At 35.2% G+C, this 27,556-nt stretch overlaps 1 protein-coding gene across 2 annotated transcripts in view; it reads right to left on the bottom strand.

The window, feature by feature from the left end:
- The window catches only part of LOC145683734 (uncharacterized), a 62,440-nt gene that overhangs the window by 20,603 nt on the left and 14,281 nt on the right, over positions 1-27,556 (bottom strand). Inside the window, exons 3-7 of one of the 2 annotated variants that reach the window (XM_081755256.1) lie at positions 22,029-23,324; positions 18,317-18,364; positions 15,549-15,755; positions 13,175-13,318; positions 2,128-2,238 (exon numbers count right to left, since the gene is read on the bottom strand). In XM_081755256.1, the coding sequence (XP_081611382.1) occupies positions 2,128-2,238; positions 13,175-13,318; positions 15,549-15,755; positions 18,317-18,364; positions 22,029-23,324 (1,806 nt within the window). The remainder of the gene's footprint in view (positions 1-2,127; positions 2,239-13,174; positions 13,319-15,548; positions 15,756-18,316; positions 18,365-22,028; positions 23,325-27,556) is intronic. The other variant, XM_081755257.1, reaches the window with a different exon arrangement.

Genomic DNA, 27,556 nt, shown 5'->3' with positions numbered 1-27,556 from the left:
TTTCAAGCAATGACATCTGTTAAAATACATCAATTTAAATACAGAAATGAGACCAGAAGCTAAAATGACTGAAAGACTGTTCTGTAAATTAATGAAGAATGGTAAGTTTAAAAAAAAAAAAAAAAACGATGAAAACGTTTGAAAGACACAACCTATTCAACTTGAATATGACCGAAAAAGTTAAAGAGTATTTGCAAGAGATAACGTTGATCATGGAACATTTACGGAAGACTTATGTTTAATATATATCGTGAAAGTAATACTATCTCTAAACAATGCGGCATACGGAGTATGAGTGTTTTAGAATTTTTTAAAATCTTTACATATGACTTCCATTGTAGCACTATAAAACCAAAGTAAGGCAATTATAAAGATTTATGTTATATGGACACCAGTAATTATATACCTGAAATTGAGACATTATTTCTAAACAGTTTAAATGAAATGATTCATCAATTTGATACAAGTGGTTATGAAGAAAACAAGGAAATATTCGGAAAGATGAGAATAGAGGTAAAACAATGACAGAAAACAGAATAATAATACAGTGTTTAAAGTAGAAGATGTGGAGTAGAAATGAACTAAAGGAAAACCTAAAAGTGTACTATAAAAAGCAATAATATTGCAGTATTATAAAAACTGTTAATTATATAGTACAGCGTGGTCCGGAAGTGGGGTATCCCTAATTGGTGTTTTCTGACGGTTATATGTTTTACCCACATTTGTTTGGCAAAATTGCTTGGCATTGTCTGGCAACCTTGCTATTCATGTTTATTTGTTTTCTGAGCACCAGCGCACTTCGCAATTCACGCGCGCAATTAGCTGAATCAGATGTTTCCTGGCGGCTAGATTGGAAGAGGTTGTGCATCTTCACCAGCTCTCTTTGCCTGGCCTCCAAGAAGTCCCGATCTGACGACACCAGATAATGCTCTCTGGGGTTTCATAAAGCAACAAGTAAGAAACACTCGATATCACACAATGCAGAATTACGAGCAGTTGTGGAACTCGCCTTCATATTCGGAACTTCGGAGCATCTACGCAAAACATCTGCGAGAAGTTGGCGCAGAATTCAGCGGTGTTACGACATGGATGGTGATCATACCGATGTTTATGATTCTTAAGACTCTTAAGACTTCAAGGTAACGGTGTACAGACATTGTACCATAACTAACACTATACTGTTGAAACTAAAGGGTACTTCCGTACCACCCTGTATAAAAACATATAATGATGTAAGTATCATGAGAAATCATGAGCATATTGTATATAATATGAAAGATAATAATCTAGCATTAAATTCAAATGATGATGACCAAATATATTCTTGCGAGATTGTGTTAAGTAGAATAGTATATAGATAGTTTGGAATAGAGTAGAACTACAATTGCATGTAGTATAGTGTAGAATTGTATATATTCTTTACGATTTGTGAGCCATGAAATATTCTGCCATTTGTAGTATAATTATTACCTTTTATATCATGTGCAATATGTTAAGTTTTCTGCCCAAAATAACAAAATAGGAATTGTATATTGAAAGCATTTAATAAAGTTATTATATAGAAAATGTATTAGAAAATATTATAGTGATTCATAACATAATCTGAATTTATAATATAAACTTCTCGCAATATTTTTCGTAAGATGGTAATATTTATATATAAATTGGTAACATTTACGTATAAATTACTTTAAAATCTGGTTGTTGCTTTGAACCTATATATTACCTTCTTGTAAGAATGTGAGAGTACTGCCTTAAAGCAGAAGTAAGTCAACAAAGTTATGAACAACGCTGTACATGAAATGTGAATTTACACATCATTCTATAATATCACCAGTAATTAGGATAAATGAATATTTATTTTATTTTTGAAAAAAATAGAATTCCTCATTTTACATCTGTTATTTGAATAATTAAATTAATTTGTTGATCTACAACTACCTGCAATGTAAGGAAACTGCTTTCTAAGTGATAAAAACTTACCGTTTTTTTTTTTTTTTTTTTTGTAGTTTGTTTTCGGACGAATTATTTTTTCATTTAGTACTTCGTGTTCAAAGATATATCTTAAACAATATTTGATTTGAAAGAAAAAAATACGATATGATTTTTTTAAAAATCTTTGCTTACCTTGGGGACGGCGAGAATATTTTGTTTTAAATTTTCGTTCAGTATTCTGTTTAGATTTCAGCCTTATTTCCTGCTCATCATGTACGTTTCGTAGGTGATTAATGTAGTTGGCTGTGAAAATACAATGAGATATTATAAGCAACGTTCTAAAAGCCATTACTGACTGAAAGAATCATAACTATTAGAAATACGAGGGGGAATCAGAAACTCAGGTTATGCGCCTGTCTTTTAAGTCCTTTTTTTCTCAACAAGACGCCGTGGTGCAGAGTTATAGGACCCACACAAAATTATTAAAATAAATCTTTATAAAGGAACTTGCGTGAACACTAGACTATTATGAAAACTGGAGAGAATTCAGATTATCAAAATTTTAATATAATTGCAAGAAAACTCCACTAATTCCACTAGTACACTGGACGTTTTAATAATTATTGTACAAAATTTGCGTGAATACACAGAATTGCTGTAACACTTACATAATAATTGAGGACATAATCATTCGATGAATAATGGTAACTAGTTTTAAATGTTCCTTTAAATTACACTTTGTCATTTCCAGTTTCCACTTAATTCCTTAGCATTCAATGTTCATAAAAGATTATACCTTTGATATTTAATTAAAATCTTCACTGTTACTAGGCATATCACATTGTCAGTTAAAACAGGAAAAGAAATTCCAAAATACACTTATTAATTAATACCAAAATAGTGCCTTGATAACATTCCAATTAACGCTCCCATTCAACTTCAATTAACGTCACTAGGCACCTTTCAGGAAACACTATATAAACTTATCTAAATATTTCTTGAATTGTACAATTCACCAACTTAATATTTCTGAAGACAAAATCCTGGCTTGCTATTATGATTGCACCATTTCAACTCTTAACAAGAGCATGTGCCCTCCGTCTGATTCAATTTTCCAATGGCCATAAGGGCCTCCGTTAACACTTCAGACAATACTAGTTCTTCCTCCTACCATACATTCGAAGTGGCGCTAATATTATTTTTTATTTTTTTATTTTCAAAAGAACATTAATCTTAAAATATGCTACACAAGGACGATATATTTGGAGTTTCATCTGTTGTAGAAGAGGAGTGTGCAGTGATTTTAATACATTGAGTTGGCAACTGTGTTTACTTTCAGTCACCCGCCACCTACGTCGCTAGTTGCAAGTAAGCACAAATGGCGACTCGTTTGGGAAATTGGTCTTGCGAAGAGGTTCGCTCAGTTATTCGATTTCTGAGGGCGAAGTATGTAACCGCTGCTGATATTCTCCGGCAGCTGGTAGAGGTTCACATAAAGACTGCAATGTCTCGTCGACATGTCAGAGAATTGTGTCGGAAGTTTGCAACGTCACCAACGAGAATCGCAGTGGCCGTCCAGCATGGCATCAACAGGTTTAAATACAGCTCAGACCTCGCTCCAGGCGACTTTCATCTGTTCCCGTACTTAAAGCAGCAACTTAGGATGTCGTCGCTTCTCTTCAGACGAGGAGGTGAAACATTTCGTCTCAACGTGGCTGAACAGAAATGCACAGGATTTCTTTTTCAGGAGAGAACTTCCAAACTTATCCCACGATGCGGCAAGTGCTTCAACCGAAATGGAGACTACTTCGAAAATTAAACTAGTGTATGTACTCTCTGTTGGCTGTATTGATTGTATGAAATAATATATACTATATTCACTGCAGGGTTTGTAACCTTACTTTCTGATGTGCCTCGTATTACACATACACACTTTGTAATGTAATTCTCGGGTTTCAACTGCTTGATTGGCCTTTTTACTTTTTGTTTTATTTTCAATATTTGTAATGCAAATGTTAATCAGTACACATATTTCGTGCGGATGACCCAGATTCGATTTCCGGTGGGAGCTCATCTTCGGACCCCACGTTAATCTGTAGGTCCAAGTTTCATATATCCCAGAAATGAAAATTACTCTACACTTCAAACCATCCAACCAACCACACATTAATATAAATTTACGGTGTTTCTAAACAACACCAACAATATTTGAAAGGCGATTTTATACATTAAGCTGAATCAGAAGGTATAATCCGATCTAAGTATACAAATGTTTTCTTTGGACACTATGAAAATCCAATAATTTGATGAATATATGTAAAATAATCGTAAAATTTGAGGACTAAAATCGGTTGAAAGGGAATGTAAATTATTGTAATCACTTACTCCATTAATGTATTATTAGGTAGGATTTTGGAGTGACTCAAGTGAAGACTCAAAATTATAGTGAAATATAAGAGGTACTTTACGACAGTTAAATAGTAAAATGACTAATAATCAAGTACAATATTCAAATAGGCAAAAATCTTAGTGTACTTTTTAAAAATTAGAAAACTATTACATCTCCTAACAGCACAAGATGTGTTAGGCATCTGCCATTTAGGTGTCCCAGCTACTTTTTAGCTACCCGACTCTTGGCACATATGATATTCATGTGCTAAGTATGTACAGTCATGTCCAAAATTATCGTCGCATGTCTATAAATACGTATGTTGTTGTAGCAATATAATTTGATAACGAATTCGCTCGGTATTCCTTATAATGTTAGTATGTGTATAATTGGCGAAGACATGTATGTCGCAAATTTCATGTCAAAAGAGCAGTAAATAAGAACAATAAAACGAATATAAAACTTTCTTGTCAATTTAGCAACATTTTGTTTTACTCATTCTATTTTTCGTATTTATAATTCTTTTCGTATGGAATTTACCACAAATATACATTTCCCGGTTATACACATAGTATCAGTATTAAAAGTACCCTGCAAAATCATTATCAAATTATATTCTTACAAGAAGACAGTTATAGATATGCGACAATCATTTTGGACATGAGTGTACTTCAGCTACCTACAGTTTTAGGTACTTGTTACACCTAATTGATATTTGCAACTATGTACCACAAATATGTACCATTTATATACCTGGCTCAGTTTCGCAATCTAACACTCATTTATTTTTATGTCGTCACTTGGGACATATATCTGTCATGTTTTATGGTTTTGCCAATTATACACGTACTAACATTATAAGAAATACCGGGCGAATTCGTTACCAAATAATATTCCTAGAACAACATATTAATAGACATGCGACAATAATTTTGGACATGAGTGTACGTGCTTTAGGTACATATTGTGTCTGTGGCCAAGTAGGAAGAGCACGCGGATAGTAAACCAAAGGTTGGTGGTTCGCGCCCACCCTAGGGTAGTCCTACATTTTTTACTTGTTTAAAGTGTTATTAAGACTCACCTTAATGTAAACACATTACGCATATGGGCAATTGAACATATTTTGGAGGAGTAATTTTGTGGTTGACTGACGCTTACGGCATGGGGAACATATCTAGAACATACTAGGCACGTTCCCCAGGTACATGCGAGGCATGCGCCTAGGGGCGGACATAGACTGTGACTATCACTTGCTTTTTACGTGATTTATTTCTCAGAAGTATATAAGGCACTGGACACATTCCTATGTACCAGAGGGAACATAATAGGCATATGCCTGCTATGTAATTGTGCTGTTAGGGTCACCATCTTTCAATTTTACTACCCTGACATATAGGCCAAAGGAGATGATGATGAGTGTGAATAAATTTATGTAATGAACAAAGTGCAAGGAAACAAGAGAACCTCCCAAAACCAACGCAAACAGTATTTGTCCATCAGAAAACCTACATGGAAATGGCTGGTACCAAACAAGGTACCCCACGCTTAAGAAATGAACGCTCTTCCACTGAGCCACAAGGCCTGCAGGATACTCCTCGAACTTGTGAGAAGAAAAGATAGCTATGCTTGGTTAATACTTTGGTTTCAATGAAGAACGGAGGGTGTTTATTAATTCCTTAAAACTGAGCCTTAAAACTGTATAGTCATATACAACTGGAAAACTAAACCACCAATACCAGGGGAGCATTCCGCAGACATTAGGCTGACTCATGAATGTATTTCTGTGTTATTAGATATGATGGAGCTTCTTCTTGTTCACCTCAACCATAGGTTGGTGGGCAACATGGAAATTTTAAAACCCCTCACTCCCTTGGGAGAGCTGTTTTATATTTTGATAATATCTATTCTTCGTAATTGTATCTACAGGTTCTATCCTTGTTCTTTCTCTTCCTGATTTTCCTTATGTCTTTCCCTCTATCAGCATGGTGATCCAATCGGAGTGCCGAATAAGATGTTCAAGCATGCTGTTTCTTCTTTTTCCTTTTCATCTTCATGATCCTTTAGTACATCTTCATTCCCTTTCCTTTCAGTCCATGATATTCGCAGCATTATGCGCCAACACCACATCTCAAATGCTTGTAGCTTGGAAATTTCAGCCTTTCAGTCTCTGATCCGTAAAGCACCACGATCCATACCAGTGTCTTAATAACGCGTTTTCGAACATTGAACGACAAATTTCTTGATGTTAGCAGTTCTCCTTTTCTATTGAATGCTTGTTTAGCCTGCACTATTCTCGAACTTACGTATTTTTCACTTCTTCTGTCAGCGAATATTAGACTTCCTAGCTAGTGGAACGTCTTAACATTTCGATTTTCTCTTCACCGAGCCATACATTTGCCCCTTCCTGTCCTGCTCTTGTGATTTGACTTTATCACCTCGATTTTCTTCTTATTTAATCTTCATTTTGCATGTTTTATTTTCAGTTGGTCGTTCAACTTTGAAAGTGATTTCTGCAAGTCCGTTTCGTTTTTCGCTATCAGTACTATGTCATCATCAAATCTTATTGTGTTGAAAACCTGCCGCCATTTATTTTTACTCCTTTCTTGTTTCTATCAAAGAATACTTTCATAGCTTCTTCTATATAAGCGTTTAACAGGAGAGCTGAAAGTCCATATCATTGCCTTACTCCCTTACTTACTCTTGCTTCCTTCTTATCTCTTTCTATAACAGCTTTCTCGTTCCTGTAAAGCTGGTATATTATTCTTTTGTCTCTGTAATCCACTTTCAGATTTGTCAATGGTCTGAACATGATATTCCAATCTACGTTGTCAAAAGCTCTTTTCTATATTTACAAATGCTATCACAATTGGTTTGTTTATTCTGATGTGCTGTTCCATGATCAATTGTAGGTTCAGTATTAATTTCTTTGTTCCCCTTTCTCTCCTGAATACAAAATGATCCTCCGATAACCATTCTTCGATTTTCTCTTCTGTTCGTTGTGCGATAATTCTGCACAGTATTTTTGATGCATGAGAAAGCAAATTCAACGTTCTGTGTTTTTCGCATTTTCGTGAGGCATTTTCTCTTCGTGATAGGGGTAAATATGCTTTTCTCGAAGTATCTTGGTATTTTTTTCCGAGATGTACATTTCATTAATAAAGATTAAATAATTTCTGCTTAGTTGTTATTCCAAGATTTATAATGACTTTCGTTGGTATTTGGTCTATTCCTGGGGCTTTATCATATTGCATTTTCTCCAAAGCATTGCCAAATTTGCACTGTAAAATTCGTTTTCTTCCTTCTCTATCTCTTCTTCGTTCACTGTATCTCCTTTGTAGAGTTCTTCAATGTATTCCTTCCATCTCCTTGGTATCTGCTCCTCTTTTACTTGTATTAGCGTTGCCCCATCCTTGTCTATGATAATGTCTGTGTGTTTCTTTTTCTCGTCGAACTGTTTTCTAACCTTTCTATATACGGTTTCTGTATTGCCTTTCACTATATTTTTTTCAATGTTCCTTGCACAAGTTGTTTAACCAGTTTTCTCTGACTTTCTTTACTTCTCTATTGATGTGATTTCTGCACCTTCTATAATCCTCTTTATTGTTTATCTTGAACTGTCTTCTTTTCTCCACCATTTCTAATATTTCTGGTGTTACTCAAGTTTATATTTGTTCTTGATTCTCGTCCTATGTGCATATCAGCTGCTTTTAAAATCCCTGCTTTTATGGCTTCCCATTTCCAGCTGATGTCATCACCTGCTAAAACTATCTTAGACGTGTGTTTTTATGTCGCAGTTGCAAATTACTTTCTCTGTTTTCATCTCTTCTTAGCTAGATTGTGTTAAATCTTTTGTTTGGTGTTAATACTCTTTTCTTCTTTAGTCAGAGTTAGCTCTTCATCAAAACTAAATTATGGTCTGAGTCAACGCCTGCACCTGGGTAACTCTTATTGTTCTTCAGTTGATTTCTAAATGCTTGTCGGACCATCATATACTCTATGTGTTATCTTTCTTTGTCTACTGGTCTTGTCCATGTATATCTTCTTCTTAGTGGTTGTTGGAAGAGAGTGTTATAGTCAGATTATGTATTTTTCAAAACTCAACTAGTCGTGTGCATCTCGCATTTCTTTCTCTTACTTCGAGATTCCCAGTGACATTATCTTCTTTGTCATGATGATTAAGCTGTCCTGGTCTTGAACTTTCATCAATACTTGTTCTATTTGCTCGTATGTTTCTTCTACTTCCTCATCTGTGTAGCTTGATGTAGGCATATATACTTGGATTATCGTCATATCTTTCGGTTCGGTTTTTACCTTCCACATCAGTATCCTTTAATTGTATCTCTAACTGTCTATAACGTCTGTCCTATCTTCATATTCAAAACAAAACTGACTCCTGCTGTACCGTTTGCAGCACCTGAGTAAATCATTCTGAAGTCCCCGCTCCACATGTACTCTCCATTAGGCCACCTAACTTCGCTGATTCTCAAGATATGCGTTCCATTTCTTTCTTCAGGTTTTCCAGTTTTTCCCACTGTAACAGCGATCGCACATTCCAGGTTCCTATTCTGCAGGGGTTTCGTTTGATGACGACCGAGAAGACCCTGGTTTGTTTCCCTCCACTGCCGGGGACGACCCTCTATGAAACAGTAGTGTCGTATTCCCTAACATTACTTTTTCTTATTGTTCTTTCCATGTTGTTTTCTAGGGACTGAGAAAGTGGTGGTGTCCCAGGTCCTTCCACCTCACAGTGAAGCAGGCATAGAGGATATCCTGTCCCTGCTATTATTGTCCACATCTGAGCCTTGCCGATGTCAATCATCTTCAGCCTCAGTGTGGTAATGGTAGAGCTGCTGCCCACTACCAAAATATCTCTCTTCGTCTGGCTCCTACTTCTTAATACCTGTAAGTCATGGGAAGCCCTCTGATAGCCAAGCTATCTCCGGCATAGCTGTTGGGATCATTAGAACATGGAAGCCCTCCATCAGGGCAAGATTGAGATATTGAGGGAGGGCTGTAACGTGTTGTGTTTCTATGGTTGGATAAAAGGTGTATTTCTGGCAAATTTTTGGAGGTTTGAAAAGAATATTTACTACTTGTAGTACCAGGATTGCAGGGAATATTTACAAAATATTATTGTTTTCATCACAGGAGGAATATTAAGCGTAACTGAATCACACTACAATGTGGAAGACTGACCATATCTTCGAGATTTTAGGATATGTGAGCAAGAAGTGAGGAGAACGTTCTATCAGCGTATTCAGAAAAAAAGAGCAGAGCTATTACGGTAGATGGAATATTCACATGATGTACGACTGTTGCTGGTTTTCAATTAGCGCGAGTGACACGCATTACTAAAGAAAGCAATAGTGATAAGTGTAAAATATGTTTTGTAACTTTCATAATATTTTGTGAATTAGCTTCATCTTTTACTTTAATACCATTAGAAGTAGTGTAAAACATTGATTCTCAGGTAAACTTTAAGATTACGAAGAACATATTTTACCTTTTTTTAAACCTTGAGTTAATGTACTATATTGAAATAAAAATTAAAAAATATGGCCTAAATTGTAATTTAGAGTATGTTCTCAATTTTTGTTCAGGAAATTAAATTAAGGATAAAATATGCCAAAATAAAGATATTTGTCGGAAAAAAATATTTAAAAGTCAGAAAGTAATTTTACAAAAGTAGCATTAGTTTATTGTATTCTATTTTAACTTACAGGGAGACTTACGGAAGTGTCACTCACCGATTTGAATAAAACTTTGCATACTTGTAGAACATTGAAAAATAATCGACTCGTGTTTTTTTGTTTCGGCAGTGGTGAAGATTTAAGGGTAGAAACCACTCTTTGAACGTTAGGGGTGGTATCTAAGTATAGACCGAAAACAACCATTTAACTTGGAAGAAAACATACTTCCAGAGTGGTTTTGGGACAGCTGCTTCAGAATCTGACGTCAAAATTACAAAATTCAAAATGGCGGATCCAACATAGTGATTACAATTACAATATATCTTGTGGTTTGAAATGCTCTGCACTTAGTCAAGAATAATTATAGTTGGCAGGGGTTACTACGACAAGGTTGCAGACCAATTTGAAACCCATTTTATACTCATTTTAATGGGATGTTTGATTAAAGTGGGTCTCTGCACCTCTCACTATAGCGTTTACAGAGACACAAACAGTAGAAAGTGTAGCACAGTCAATAAATCTATGACTCACAACTACACCATATAGCCTCTAATTTCGGCCGAAAGCATCAAATTCTGGAAAACTAATATCAGGTCTTGTGAGATCATGGTTTCAAGCGTCTAATGCAAAGTCTATTTCGTTATTAGATTCGTAGAGTGGTTACAATTAATCAACTTTTCAACCTATTTTACAAGCAAAAGAGTATTTCAAAATAGGAACCATTCGGCAGTAACAACTGGTAGGATTCAGCCTCTTCATGTGTTTGTCTTTAGACCGTGGAAAAACTTTTTGAGTCATTTTACTTATATTGTTTTCTACAACTATAACATAAATTTACATATCCGTAATAATATAATTTAGATCCAAATCATCGATTCATAATCAGTTCTCTTCTTCCAGATTTGCAAATCTCATTAGATATGCGTGATACAAACACAGTTATTTGGAAGAAGATTGTGATGCATTTTGAAATTTGTCACAGTTATTGCTGTAATAAGCTAAGCTTGGAGTAAACAATGTTTATGCGTCACACACTTTCTTCATGAAATTTCATTTCTGTGAAGCGTTTTCTCAATAAATTCATAATTATAACAATTGAAAATATGTGAAGCTCTGACATAGTAGCAGGCGAGGGGACTCACTATACATGAGCACCACGAATAGGGAGAGGTGCAGAGACTCACTTTAATCAAGCATTTCGTTAAAATAAAGCATTCCGTTTAAATCAATAGAAAAAGACTTCAAATTGGTCTGCAGCCTTCTCGTAGTAATCCCTGCCAACTATAATTGCTCTTGGCTAAGTGCAGAGAATTTCAAACTAGAAGACATTTTGTAATTGTAATAACTATATTAGATCCGCCATTTTGAATTCTGTGATTTTGATGTCAGATTCTGAATCAGCTGTCCTAAAACCACCCTGGCATTATGTTTTCTTCTATATTAAATGATTGTTTTCTGTCTATGTTTGGAGAACACCCCTAATGTTCAAAGGGTGGTTTTCACCCTTAAATCTTCACCATTGCCGAAACAAAAAAAAAAATACTTGTAGATTATTTTTCGACGTTCTACAAGTATGCGAAGTTTCATTCAAATCGGTGAGTAACACTTCCGTAAGTCTCCTTAGATTATGCTACATAATAAATACAATAGGGACATAATTAAAATTGTGTTCCAGCAAAATATACTATTTTGACACTTTTGTGACAATCAAAGTCACTTCTGTCACAGGAGATCCTTATGTGTTTAGAACTTTTAATTATCTGCCTCATACTCAGAAAGGCCTATTTAATTAATATGACCTGTTTTCGTTCATTTGGCAGACAAACGTTTAAAGTTGTTTACTAGTGTTGTGAAAGAAAATTTATGAAATGAGAATGTGGAAGGCAATCGTATAGACACAAGGAGACTCAGTAGTAGTTCTTTTTTCAGCATGGCTTTAGACTCAAACGAGGAATTTCTCACTGCGATGGTAAAAGTTCTACAGTTAAACCACTGCTTGCATCCTGAACACATTCTGGATGAACGACGGACTATACTTGGTACTAATACAACGGACATAGACCGCCCTTTTCTTTACATTTCTATTGAGAGTAAATAGCGGGCTATATTCATTGTATCTGCTGTACACACTTATGAGCACTATATAGTGATACTTTATTTGAATTATCAAGTATTTTCTTCCTTATATGCATACATGATTTTCAAATTTGTTACTTAGTAATTCTTTCAATATTGTGATGAAAAATTGGCAAATATGTGTAAAAATAAAAACAACGATGAGGAAAATCTTGCTTTCTGAAAAACCACTTTTAGGACATATATTTGTGCATATTCACGTTATACAGTGCATTCCTTTATATGCTAGACAGTGTACTCCAACAGGAAGTGACAACACTTTCGCAGGTTAATGACGTCAAACTGTTTTAAATAATGTTAACTTTCCTAAGTTTTCCTCATTAACCTTCCTCGTGAAGACTCCACTGACACATATTTGCATACAATTCATCACTTCGTCACTTTTTAAATGCATTATGCCCTACATCTGTAGAATAAATACAGGATAAGGAATAAACAACATAGTGAAAATATATAGAACCTGTAGTTTCCAAACCATTGAGAATAGGATCTATGCTCATATGAACATTTTTGCTTAGAATCATAGAATCATGTCCACCATGATTCTACTATGGCAATGGTGGACACTTCAATGTTCCAAATTATTGACACTTCCTCCAGGTATACTCTGTATGAAATGTATAATTGCGGAATGATGAGATTGATTTCAATTGAATTTTCAGTTTTAGATAGGAAACAAGCTCAAACCACGGAAAATCGAAGAAAAAGATAATGCATTAGCATATAGTTTTCATTCAATTCGTATTATAATTTGAGAATTATGCTCCACTCAACTTACTTGTAGAGCGAAGCTTCAAGATAATGTAAAGTACAAAATGTCATTTTGTCATATTTTGATCTTTATTTCCTTGTTAAACCAGAAGATTCAATTGAAATTGAAGATATGATAAATGCAGCAAGAATAGTGTAGAATTTTATTTACGTTTAAATGTTTGTATATTAATACTTCAATTTGTACCAAACCTTGGAGAGGATTCTAATAAATTTATATTTTATAAAGCTTACGTACGAATTGCTTACTTACTAATTCTTGGGTCTTCCCAGACTGTTTGTCTACTTCCAACGTTAGAAAAGAAAATCCTTCCATCAACGGTCATAGCTTCCTCCCAATTGAAGGGAAGTGGACCTAGTATGTTTGCGTCCAAGGGAACTTTTTCAGCATTCGGATCTATACGTTAAGAAGAAATGAACTATTAGTGGCATACCAGAAGAACTATGGAAATGACTATACGTTATGGGGGTTTGTCATCTTTGTCTTAATTTTAACCATATAAATAATAATAGTTCCTGAAGTGCAAAATGAAGCGCAAGTCATGATATATCGTCTACTAATAATGTAAGACATTTTCTATGTTCAGGAAATTATGCCATACTTTTGTCCCTAATTGTCTTCAAGGCCAGGAAATAGACACAGCTGATATTGAATCACATTACATCCATATTTTATAAAATCCTTTTGTTTGTACGTATCATGTAGTCAACTAGTTTCTAAGATAGGGTGAACTGATGCTATTGTACTTGAGGAAGAAATTCGGAGAAATATGGCACATTAGCAAGTTCGAAAGCAAACAGCCGTCATGTTTGAAAATCAGGAAATTCATAAGAAAAAAATTATTCCTAAATGTGCTTTCTGACTCTGACAAATATTAACTTGAACATGATTTTGGGAGATAAAACAATGATGAATTAAAATGGTTCAAATTCTAGTTTAAACATTAGGTATACACATGATGAAGAGGAATGCCACTTTAACCACAAAACAAACAACCTTAAGCTATACAGTTCATAAAGTCGTAAGTATCAAGGTAGTCACGTGCATTTTATGAAAATAAGGACATTTCACAAAATTAATCATGACACGTAGTTTCATAAAATTGGTTGCAATTGTACTCTAAGTGTATGGATCCTAGTCTTAATCATTATTCCAAACTCAACCTCAATACCAAAATATTGTCATCTTGCATCTAGCATCAAAATATAACTAGTTTTTCGAACATCGCAATACTTATGATACGTTTTTCTAAAACTACTAGTATAACGAACAGTTCGTTTCCTTTCTCATTATGTGCAAGTATATAAGAAGACTTAGTGTTCATTTACAATTTACCTATTTACCATTAGCAATACAACTACTAACAATGAAGACAATTAAAAAGCTGTGAAAAAGTATGTATAATTTATATTTTGTAGAATATATTTTGCTACTAAAACAATTTGAATTTTTTCTTATTACATTACTTCCACGCAAAACTTGAAACTTTAATCGTAATTTTTACCCGCTCCTTGGCAAAGGATTTTGAACCCAAGAAGTACGGCTTTTCAGTCTTAAAGGAAATATACAGTACATGGGTTGAGAAATTAATACTGATAATTATTTACTTACAAGAGAAAGAGAAACGACATGAGTGCAAAAATCTTGTATGTTGCTTCCTGTTTTGTGGGCAAATTCATTTAAGAAATGTGGTTATCGTAGTATAGTGTAGTAATGTCTGTTTTGTGGGCTAATTCCTGAAGAATGTTGGGAACATAAGGAAATTGTCAGTTCAGAATTCATAATAACATGAAACGGCTCTTTCACACAGAAGGAAATTACAGAGAAAAGAATAGTGCAGTTAGTGATGGAGCACTTTCCCACTTAGTCGAATCTGTTACAATTTTACATTGCTAGCTCACACTAGACTCGATTCTCCTAACTACGAAGCTTCCGCTAATCATTGGTTATGAAACTCCACTTAGCGGAAAGCATGTATCTGGCTTGCTGACGGTAATAAAACCAAGCGTCACTGCATCCATTTTGTGGTGTTCATATAGCAGTATTACATGCATAAAATTTCTAGCCCGCCTACAATCGTAATGTTGTATCTAGTATACAAGGAGGAATTGTAAGTTTTGCAATATTTCGGTAGATAGTACATTTGTATTTAGCATCATATAATGAAAGTCGATGAACATTGAATGTACATTCCCTCGTGCTAAACTGTCAGCAACCACTTTCCTTCCAGTTTCTCCATTTCATCTCAATACCACGTCTTCTTCTTAGAGGCAGAAAGTGCACCATGAATCGAAACAGGTAGTATTACCAAGGAACAAGGTGAGTACTATATGCTTGGCGCAACATCAGTTCCTCAGTTTTCTTTGTGCTTTCTCATAAAAGTATGTATTAATAAAACTCACCTTGACCAAAGTACTAATTAGATTTGAAAGAAAAATCACTTCTGTATGCGTTTAGGTAAACTATTATGTCTTTAATCACTTAATTTATGTGAGAAAGGTGATGATAAATATCAAAACTCTTACACAAATTCAGCATTAAGTTATTGCCCAATAACATTTGAATGCGTGGTCCTTAATTATTTAAAGCAATTCAAGTTTGAAACAATTTAATATATAATACTTACTTTCGTTTGGATTTTGCCAGGACGCATCTTGTGTTTTGAAGTTGACGAAGAATACGTTTCCATCTGGATCGTTTATTCTTTCCCAAACATTTTTTCCTTTTGAGTGCTTACTAGATCTGTTTCTGCTTTTCCTCTTGTTCTTGCTTTTGCCCCTCATTCTGGAATTCCAACCCCGAGCCTCCGTTGTCTCTTCATCAAATGGGAACCATGTCAGAAAGGAAGACATAACATATAATCATTAACGTTCACGGAAAAGCTAAAATATACAGTACGTTTCGTATAATTAGTGTTTAGATATTGTGTTTTTTACAATCCTTAAATAATAAAATAGGTACGATGTTAGTCCTAAATCTACAGTGTCCTTTCACACAGGTCTTACAATATGCTCCAAAGAACTCTGTACGTGTAATGTTTTCATAAATTACGATGCGAGCACTGAACTATTACATCAATCAAGGGAAGCGTCGGTTTCCGAGTCAACAGTGTTCGTGCTTTCCCTTTATCGAAGGTTATTAGCCAATTTTTTATAGCTTGGTCCCCTTTCAGCAATCAGACTTTATGAAAATAGAGACATTTCTCAAGATGTTGAACATTTTCTAATCAGTTGATTAGCCATTAAAAGTTCATGCTGTTGGCAACTGTTGTTAAGAAGATCAATGTAATTTTGACATGGATTTGTTTTATAAAACGACAGTGACGCCACCTGGAATCGTGGTCTTGTTAACAACTTGATGTTCACGTCAGAACTGAACTTGAGGTAATAGCCGTGGGAAGTAGGAATTGAATGGTGTCTGTGTTAATCAGAATAGAGTATTTGAATGAGAGTAAAATTTTCATTTTCACCAGTGATTCAGATCCGTCTTTGGAAAGTTGTACTCATATGTGAAGAAACCCAAAATATTGTATAATTAATGTGTAAGTAATTTGATTTGAGACAATCAGCAGGAACCATAAGTACACTAAATTATTGCAGTTTTAATTTGTTCCTTTCAGATTAACAGTACTTCAATTCCCTGTGGTGTTGTTGGAATTTTTTAAGCTTTGTTTATCAATAGAGTTAATCACAATTCCATATATATATGTGTGTGCTTATATATATATGGTGCCACTGTCACGGAGAAGAGTGATTCTTTCATAGTGTGTACATTGGATCAATTCCCAACAGCGTCATTACCGATTATTGATCTAAGCCAAGGCTAACGTACTGGGAGGAGGTCAGTGCATGGTAAAGAAAGAGCAAGACAAAGATAAGAAGAGAGATTGCAAAAGTGTGTAAACTTTTCTCTTCACCGTTACCTTTATAATACCTATTTTGTTCTGCTTAGCAATTTTTCTAACTATTAAGTATTAACTGTATCCATGTTTGGGTTTCAGATGCTACACAGTAAAGCAAATGGCACAGTTATAACATTAGAAAAGTTTACCTTTGTTGTTCTCGTCGTTGTGTTAAGCACATCTTATCCATTTCAAGTAAGACAGTTTGATAAGAAGGAAGACAGAATTATAAAGGTGTTAACATCATGATTTCGTGTAGAGTCCAGAAAATATGTTACCATGATAGCTTGGACTCAGAAGTTTCTTCAGGAGGAGCAACGCCAATCCTATCCAGTAATTATGTAATGCATACGCATTATTAGCCACTTACTGTCTTCTGCATTCACTCATCACATAATCTTCGCACAGTGTCAGTCGGTCATACTCTGTGAACACAAGTTACTGCGATTCCTTCGAGATATTCCACAAAACATATTCGAGGAACTTGACCTACGGCAATATTGATTCCCTCAGTTATAGTTCTGACAAAAGTGAAGAACCACTTCAGTCTTGCCAGCTTGTAACTCGAAAAGATCTTTGCATTCTATTATGTGTTACGTAGACTACATAGTTTTTTTTCTCGTGTACAGTCTCATATCAAATGTTATTACACGTATTCAGTAACATCTTGAAAGAGTGTCCAAATATATATTTTACTTGGAGTGCAGCAGTTTCGTTTTCCATTAGACAGAGTACTATGTTTGCGTCTCTAGATGACGCTGTATGTCATGGAATAGCTAATAGCTGCTGATGGTATTAGTGTGCTGTTTCCAAGAATTGAAGCAAATTAAATTAGATCAGTAATGCAACCGATTCCCTGAACGTGCCCAGCGAGCTGTTATTTAATTTGTAACGACTTAAGGTTTCAATGAAAAATGTGTTGAATGAGGAGTATGTAAATATTATTGAGTGAGGAAGTAAATAATGGATATCTGCCAATTACACAAATACTAATTAATGTAGCGTTCATAGTTTTAGAAGTTCTACCCATGATTCACAAATCTTTCACCATTGCATTCTGTGAATATCGTGCTTCGAGTCACTGAACAACTTTCTGAAGGACAATAGATTTTTCGAATCCTATGACACTCTGATTCAAGGAAGTAAAGGTATTACAAGTTGCAGATTAGTTTTGAAGCTAACCATAAAGGTTCTTTACTCACATAGTATTTACAATGTATTTGCACACTGAGATACTTCCTTAAAGTGGTAAGAAGATTAAGTGTATCTGATAAGTAGAATTGTATCCCCTTTACTGTATTATAAGTAAAATACGTACCTAATTGAAAATGACATTCATTTAGTGGTTGTATACTCAATTATCAGTATTTTGAGAATAGAAACAGCTGTCTTTTTCTAATGAGTCAAAAAGTAATAATACCTAATCTAAATAATGCAGTTTTCTTCAAAACTTAAAATATTACTGGAAAATAATATAGTAATGTACTTAGTACCTGATGATTCAACATAGTCCTCTTCTTCATCTTGAGAAGTGATTCCATCTACAAAAGAGTACGTTTATATTTTTTTAATCTCTAATTCTAATGATAATAATATTCTAATGTAATACATAGGGACAATGTGTAGTAACAATTAGCGGAGATAATTGCACCTTAATAATCTTTGCTGCATTCGATACACCTTCCTTGTAGAGACCTGCACGGGCCGGGCTTGGGCGGGCCGACACTGATTTTTCTTCAGGTCGTGCCGGGGTTGGGCGGGCCGACACTGATTTCTCTTCAGGTCGGGCCGGGCTGGGGGCGATTAATTGCAATTCTTTAATAATTATTGACTTTCGTTAAACGATAATTGGAATAAAGCCAAACGTTGAAGAAGTGTGCACATGAAAAATATTACAAAGAATGCAATAGCTATTTACAGTTTGTGTTGCTTAGCGGCTCCACTTTCACTATAGAGGATTGCCGACAATGCGCGGTAAATTGAGCTCTGACCTTGATCTGCACTGAACCCGAAATATGACAAGAAGGTTGGGAAAGTTTTGCCTGTCGCTAAACAATATTGCCATCTTCACTTTATGCTAAAAATCAATGAAGTTAGATTTTTGTCACAGGAAATGGAGTTTTGTTCTCTCGATGACAGGTAAAGTTCTAGGAGGCAATGGTACCATTCGGGAGGCAAGTGTTAGGTTGTGAACCAGAGTTTAGAAAATGTTTCTGAGAGTAGGTCAAGGTTAATACTAAATTTTGAGAAAGATTGAGGCTCGAGCTAAATTTTTAAAAAATTATTGGGCCACGGTCGGGCCAAAAACTTTTAAAATTTATTGGGCCTGGACAGGGCTTGGGCCAAGAATTAAAAAAAACTTTTTTGGGCCGGGCTCGGACCGAAAATCTCCAAAACCTTTCGGGCCCGGGTTGGGCCGGGCCTCGGTACAGTCGGGCTGGATTGGGCTCGGGCCGAAAAATTCGGCCCGTGCAGGTCTCTACTTCGTCGAATTTTCCTGACTAAATTAGACAGTAGAGGCTACCAATTATTTACACAGTGTGTCAAAAGTACTATAAGATGCTCTATTTCCATGTTTGTTCTAACAGGTTTAAAGTGTGAAAAAACAAGTTGATATCATGTTTTGGTTACTACAATTAAAAAAAAAGCTAATTGAAATATTTTGGTAAATAATCTTCTTTGCAGAATGACACCAGTACACTCATCATATTTACAGGGTGTTACAAAATGTGTCAATATTTGGAAAGAGATCCCTGATATAATAAGAAAAAAAGTAAGGATCTATGTTTAAACGTGGGTAGTTTCTGCGTCATAGGGTGCCGAAAACGCGAAAGAAATGCACTTTAGAAGTTCATAGATCCACTACTATGGGACCTATCGTAGTCGGGTCAAGACAGCACTGAGGAACTGGTATATGAACTATCCAAATATCCATGTTTAAGAATGTCCCAGTAACTTGCACATCAATTTTTAGAATGCGGTGGGGAATAATTGAGTACACCCAAACAGCCTCTCTAAAATCATTGTACAGGCACCAGACGTTCTTAAAAATGGATATTCGAATAGTTCACATACTAGTTTCTCAGTGACCGTCTTGACCCAACTACGATCGATCCTATAGTAGCGGAACTATGGACCTTTAAAGTTAATTTTTTCAGCACTCTGTAACTACGAAACTGTGCACTTCCGACCACAAATTCATATGAACTCATTTCATATTTTTATGTGAGGAATCTATATCCGAAATATTGTGAATTTTTTTTGGAATGTCCTGTATATCTCAATACGTACAAAACTCTAAGCATGAAAAGTTAACACTTTCAATCCTAGGGTTATTTACATTGGCAATATCCTGTGTCCTGGAGAAAATAAGGATTATTTTTGAAAATCATATCTTCTTAAATTTTTTTACTCTAAATGGTTGAAACTTTCAGAAATAAAAGAAAAGATATCAATCTACTAGAATATACCAGTTTCGGAACAAGAGGTATTTCAAAAATCATTGCAAACAATAACTTTGTTTATTGCAAAGTAATAATACTAAAGTTTATGAATGATAATGATATGCCTTCTTTAGTTCTCTTTCTACAATGACTGAAATTCATTCTTGGATCAGATTCGCCAATTGATAATTTACAAAATACTTAAAATTACTTTCTCAAATAAAAGAGTATATAAAATTCATTTCTGGTTGATATTTTAAATTTTAAATGGACGTGTCGTTCCCGAACGACACTCGGATTTAACGTAAGTTTACAGCCTGTCGTTGCGGAAGTACAGTAGGATTGAAAGTGTTAATATTCGTCCAATTTTAAACTCAATCAGCAGGAGTATGTAATAAACCTCTAACAAAAGAGCCATTATTAGGAATGATATTGTTGCGTACAAAAGTTATCTTTACAGAGATATATACACAGAATAATTGATTTCTTATCAAGTGTAGAGGCTTTCTTGAAGGGGAGATTTTATAGAATGTTCTAATTAGTGCTGCGGTAGTTTTGAGTGCTTGGAGTATACATAATAATTAACTTAATGTTCCCTTGGTTTGTTATTCAATCAACGTACTGCTTACGTTGAGATATCAAGTCCGATCTGAAAGTATGAAGATGGCTCCCAAGATCGTCGTGTATACAGTCATATCTTCCATGTCTTCTGTATCTCACCCACACGACTCGTTTACTTAATTCATATACCACTTCCCTTTAACACCGGTTTAATGGTTAGCGTGTACACTTTTAGTGCATAGGACCGTAGATTCGATTCCCGTTAGGAAGCATTATTTGGATTCATTATAATAGTTTGGGTTATTCTTTAAACTGCAGATCACTTCTCACGTAGAATCCAGGCAGATAAAGGTCACAAATTTCAATAAACAAGAGAAGCAGCTACATACTTAATTCAGTTTGAGTTCCTCCAAATTGACATAGCGAAAGAAACATTAAGATTGTATTGAAATATAAATAAATTATCTTAATTTATTCATATAGATAAAGGTAGGAAAAGATACTTATACTTAATGCCTTTCCAAAATTATTCGACACCTGAAATTGATTCTTCTTTAGGGTTTTTTTTATTTAAAAATTTAATATAATAACATTTAAGTTGACTGTCGTGGTTCCAATCAATGTTTAGCCAATCACAACTGACGCAAATATTGATTCTATATCATGTTTCAGTTACATTTGTTTATATTCTGACATTTGAACCACCTTTTATACTTGATACTCTTCCTTTTAAAACCACTTTAATTGCATTAAGTAGAAATTTAGTCCTGTTTCACATCAACCTATTATAGCGAAACATATTAACGAAATCACTACAAAGAGTACTTTCTTTATAACAGAACCGTGGATTGCTACATATGAACAGGTAGTTGTTTTTGGCTCTAATCTGACAAAAAAGTGTATACCTAATTTATCTATTGAAGCTTTCCTGGCGACGTATTGTGAACAGGTCTTCTCGGGCTGGCAGCCAGGTGAATTCTGTTATATTTTGCGACGTTTCGAGGGCTGACATCGCCCTCATCTTCAGGCGAAGATGAGAACGATGTCAGCCCTCGAAACGTCGCAAGATATAACAGAATTCACCTGGCTGCTAGCCCGAGAAGGCCTGTTCACTGTATACCTAATTGTTTTAACATTATATCTGTCAAACAAAATGTCGAAACTTAAAACGCTACCTTGATAATAATCTAAAACTTTTTACCTTTGCTCATTAAAGATTTGGTGCCTTGGGTATTAGTGTTTGTAATGCCTGACAAAACCTCATTCTGTGGTGTAGATGGTTGTGGAGCGTAGAATTTATTCAAACCTCCAAAGATAGAAGAGAGCAGTGCATTAACTTTTGGCATTGTAGATAAAGCACCTGCAGTTTGATTTTCCTGTATTCCTGCACTTCCCTGAGCTACTGTCCGCCCTACTCCCATTTCTTGAGATAATGTTCCTCCTAAAGCAGTGCCAGTAGATATAACCTGAGGTGTGATTCCAGTGGATAATGGCAATTGATTTTCTATTGGTTGTATATTTACAGGATTTCCAGTTCCTGAGAATTTATTCAAACCTCCAAAAATAGAAGAGACCAGTGCACTATTTTTTGGAACTGTAGATAAAGCCCCTGCAGTTTGATTTTTCTGTGTTCCTGCACTTCCCTGAGCTACCGTCTGCCCTACTCCCATTCCTTGAGATAATGTTCCACCTAAAGCAGTACCAGTAGATATAATTTGCGGTGTGAATCCACTGGTTAATGGCAATTGATTTTTTATTGGTTGCATATTTACAGCATTTCCAGGTCCTGAAGTTTGTTGTTTTACATTACCGGATACAAAGTTTTGTGAGGGTTGAATTGATGACAGAGGTCTCTGTGGTTCAATAACTGTTCCTGAACTTTGTTTTTCAATTCCGATTCCTTGATTCTGAGGTCGAGCTCCAAAACCGAACCCCTGTTGCTGATTTCCAATTCCCTGACTCTGAGGCTGAGCTGAAACGCTTAGTCCTTGTTGTTGATTCCCCATTCCTTGATTCTGGGGTTGAATTACAACACTTAATCCTTGTTGCTGAGCTATTCCTCGGCTTTGTGGTTGAGATTCAAAACCCACTCCTTGTTGCTGAGCTCCTATTCCTTGGTTTTGAGGCTGAGCTCCAACACCTAATCCTCGTCCTTGGCTCTGAGTTTGAGTTCCTACACCAATACCTTGTTGTTGAACTCCAATACCTTGGCTTTGAGGTTGATTATCGGTTCCTAGAGTGTTTTGAACTCCAGTGCTCTGTTGATTCTGGACACGAGAATCTGTTCCTTGCGTTTGCGACTTATCTGCAGATTCTAGAATTTGTGGAACCTGACTGATCTGTGAGGATGATTGCATGCTATCAGACAAAGGTGCAATGTTATTTTGTTTTCCACCTGTTTTAGTATTTTTGTCCATGGTCGGTTGAGAACCATTCCCTTCAGCGGATCTCAATATTCTTGCTCTATATCCCATAAGATTGCCAGCTTCGTCTATTACTGTGAAAATAAAAGATCTTTATTAGGTTATGAAATACATATCTAAGAATATTAAATTCTTCAATAATTTATCCTATCTAAATTAATTATATAACAAATATTGCAAGACTGGAACCACCATACACATAATATTAAGTTTATTTATACCTGAGAATAAGTGAAAAAGTATTGGATAACGTTATAAAATACAATTAAGATTGTTCAAGAAGTAGCTGGAGATTATTGAAACCTTCTTACCAGATTACAAATTTATAGCTTAATATCAAATTCAAAATACTTAAATAACTGTAGCAAAATTCTTGGGTTACATATAATAAGGTATTATACAAGTATGTATAACCATTTCAAGGATATGATAGTTTTACAATTTATGCAGCGGATTCAAATGTAATAAAATATTGCATTGAAGTCAAGGGATATGTGATTCTCCACTACAATATTAAACTTTACTGATGAATTCGGAATAGATTGGCTGACATGGGTAATTACGTTCCCTTCTAAGCCCAAAACTTTGAAGTTATTTAAATAGGTTGGGTGCCACTTATGTCGCAACAAAAAACATACCCTATGGCTAAAATGTGTTTTCTTCATTTCTGGTTTCTGTGTGTCTTTCTTAATAGTAACTTGAGAATCATTTTAGAAAATTGTATAGTATCGGTACTATATAATATAGATACTATCTTGTAGTATTATGTAATATATATACATTAATCTTACGCGGTCCCCAGGTCAATCGACGCCCGGAATAGGCTTAGTGGTCGTGTGAGACTAACATGTCCCCACGTAAATTTTAGCCAATGATGTCTGAATTTTCCTGGAAAAATTAGAACGCATAAGTTAGTACCCAATTTAGTACAGCGGTAACTTCTGTACGCTTTGTTGTACTTTTATCCCACGTGATTGTTGTTTCGCCTCAGTTTTGAGTGACTTGAATAATATATTAGGCCTTTGGGTAATTTGGAAAGCACGATCTATTTTTGCTACTATGGCTGGAGTCAAGGGAGCCCGGGCCCCTCCAAAGCTCATGTGGAGTCCCCCTATGGCTGGAGTCAAGGGCGCCGATCCTGGGTGGCCCAGGGGCTCGGGCCCCCAAAGCTCATATGCCCCCTATTGTATTTATGAATATACAATATTTGGCATAATTTGAGTGCGATTTGTCTTAAAATCCTCATGTATATACCTTCTGCATTTGAATGTGAACTCTCTAATTTACAGATAAATCGGCGCCCTTGGCTGGAGTCACATGAGACCACGTTGAAATAACAATTCCAAAGGCGAAGAGTGTTTCTCGTACTACCAGACCGATTACTATACACTGCAATAGGTTTTAATGTAAAATCAAAATGAGGTCAGTGAGTCACGACAGGCCATAAGCTAACTAGAGGTTGTGTGTGACCAACCTGGCACCACGTGGACGACCCGCTCGGGAGAGTAATACTCCAGGAAGTACGTTTCTTCGCGCGCTACTCTAGCCAGCTGTTTTACGCGCTTTCCTAGCCAGTTGTTTTAAGTTGGTCACAAAATTTATATCATGGAGTACAAGGGCCCTGCGGGGCTTCTAACCCGTTCCTACTACTACTACTACTTATTCGTACAAAAGTAAGTAAATCACTTTTTTGAGTATTATTTTCATATTATTTTAATGTAAAAAGCGTTATAAAACTGTATAAACAATGTAAAAAAACTTTCCTCGGGCCGGGTTTAAACTCACGCCAGAAAAGATTTTCATTACTAGCATATAGCGCTAACCCACTTTTTTTAAACTTCCTGACTTATTTTCTACTGCAACCACTGTTTAGGACTACTAGACACGACAGGGACACGAACACAGAAACATCGAGGACAGTTAAAATTCCACCCTTGGTACTACAGAGGGATTCGAACCCCCAATGGGCTTCACCTAACAATCATCAGCCTAACGCCTCAGACCGCTCGGCTACACCCACCGGCAACCCACTCGGCCACGAACACAGACAACAACAATTGTTTGATTTCTGCTATTTCAATGCAACGTGGTAAGAAATGGATAACTCCAACCAATCAGAACTGTTTTTTTCGTTCCTACTTCCGGGAGCATTACTCTCCTGAGCTAGTCCTCCACGTGGCCCTACGGGAATATTTTATATGAGACCAATGTGGTCTCACGTGGCACTTGACCTGTTATTCGAAATATTATTTTTTTAAAATATAGCAATTTGAGAAGAATTATTTGTTCGACTGTACCTCGTTCTTTAACCATCTACTGATAAAAAGTGAACAACTTTCAACGACATTTTTCATTGACCCTGAAATCTGAAAATTCATATAGAATTAGCATATTTCTGATGCCATTATATAAATATATACATTGTGTATTAGATCTCCGGAATTATAGGCCAACTCCGTTATGGGTGAAGGTATGAAGAATAAAAATAGATGAAAGTTGGTGGAAATACAAATTATGGAAATTTTTTTAATTGCACCAGCTTTTTGGCTCCCAATTGGTAAGGCACACTATATTTCATGGAAAGGTAATGTTGTAGCCTATTCTCTTCCTATATTAACATTGTAGGGAAAGGAATTCGGGATGTGAGGTTCTCTTACACAATAATATACACCTTGTTTATGTCATTTTTGCGTCCCCTTGTGTTCCAAACAAAGACTCTGCTAAGATAGAAAGATTACTCCTTCTAATATACATAGAAAGCTTTACTAGCGTGAAGCCAAAACCGCTGTGCTATTAAAAATGTCACCATTTTAAATTTAAAAAATATATATATATATATATATTTTCAACAAATTTCGTCTATTTCAATCTTATTGTATCTTCATTTGTATCGGAGTTGGTCTATAGCTCCGGACTTTTTTGATACACCCGATACATATGCACATATATAAGGTAGGTAGAAGAAATTAGATTGGTCAAAATCAATTCCATTCTGCAGACACGAGAATTGATGTTACTGCTTTACTGCTATGAGCAATGTGCTCTTACATCTCATAAAATTGTAGTTACTATCGAAGCCCCCTGCATACTTGGCGTCAGAACATTTTCAGATGACATTTTCTAAGAAAGTGTTCTTTGTAAAGCATCAATTGGGTATTTGTGTAGAATAAGTTGGAAACTATATGGAATGGAAATCAACGTCGAAAAATCAAAAGCCATGAGAATATCCCTTGGAAATTCATCCTTACCGGTCAGAGTAGAGCAAAGACTACTTGAAGAGGTCGACCGTATAAAATATCTGGGTAGTATTTTGTCGAAAGACGCGTACTGCCCAAGGAGATCAGGTCAAGAATTGCCATAGCCAAAGAAGCACTCAACAAGAAAAGGTCGCACATAACTTGCAGCCTTAACATTCGACTAAGGAAGAAATTGGTCAAATGCTATGTACGGAGCATTTGACTTTATGGTTCAGAGACTTTGACATAACGGAAGTTAGAGAAGAAATATTTAGAGAGTTTCCAAATATGGTGTTGGAGGAAGATTTAGGAGATAAAATGGATAGAAAGAGTAACAAAGAAAGATGTTTTGAAACGGATAGGAGAGACGATGACTCTTTTAGCCAGTATCCTTTGTAGGAAGGCCAGTTGGATTGGATATATCTTGCGAAGAAATTATCTTCTTCATACCGCCACAGAAGGAAAGATTTAAGGAAAGCGTGAAGTAGGAAGAAGAAAAATATAACTGATATATGATTTGGAAAATAGAAGAAAATATTGGGAGTTAAAACAGGGAGCTGAAAATCGAGAAGCATGGAAGAAACATTTCCAGGCCGAAACTGAAAATTAAGAAGAAGAGAAGTAAAAAAGAAAACCTCATTATTCCCAGGACCTATCAAAAGGAAGAATACTTAATAATAGCAATACTACTACTACTACTACTACTACTACTACTACTACAAATAATAATAATAATAATAATAATAATAATAATAATAATAATAATAATAATAATAATAATAATAATAATAATAATAATAATAATAATAATAATAGAATAAATTTATTCAAATGCATTTCAAATGTATTTGGGTTTTATTTGGAATGTTCCATTGAATTGTGCATACACTATGAAACTGCATGCTAACTTTTACAAATGCTACAATAGCAAATTCAATTTATGGACATAGAAGAACAAAAATAAATAAATAAATAAATTAAATAAAATAAATAAAATAAAAAATAAAGATGATGATTTTGTTATCAGTTACCAACAAGACCATATCCAAAATTAAGGGAATTGACGTGTG

Source organism: Thermobia domestica, chromosome 4 (genome assembly GCF_964235325.1).
Source record: "Thermobia domestica chromosome 4, izTheDome1.hap1.1, whole genome shotgun sequence".
In the NCBI taxonomy this organism is placed as follows: Eukaryota; Metazoa; Arthropoda; class Insecta; order Zygentoma; family Lepismatidae; genus Thermobia; species Thermobia domestica.
The sequence above is the reverse complement of the archived record's forward strand: the minus strand, read 5'-3'. Positions and strand labels throughout refer to the sequence as shown.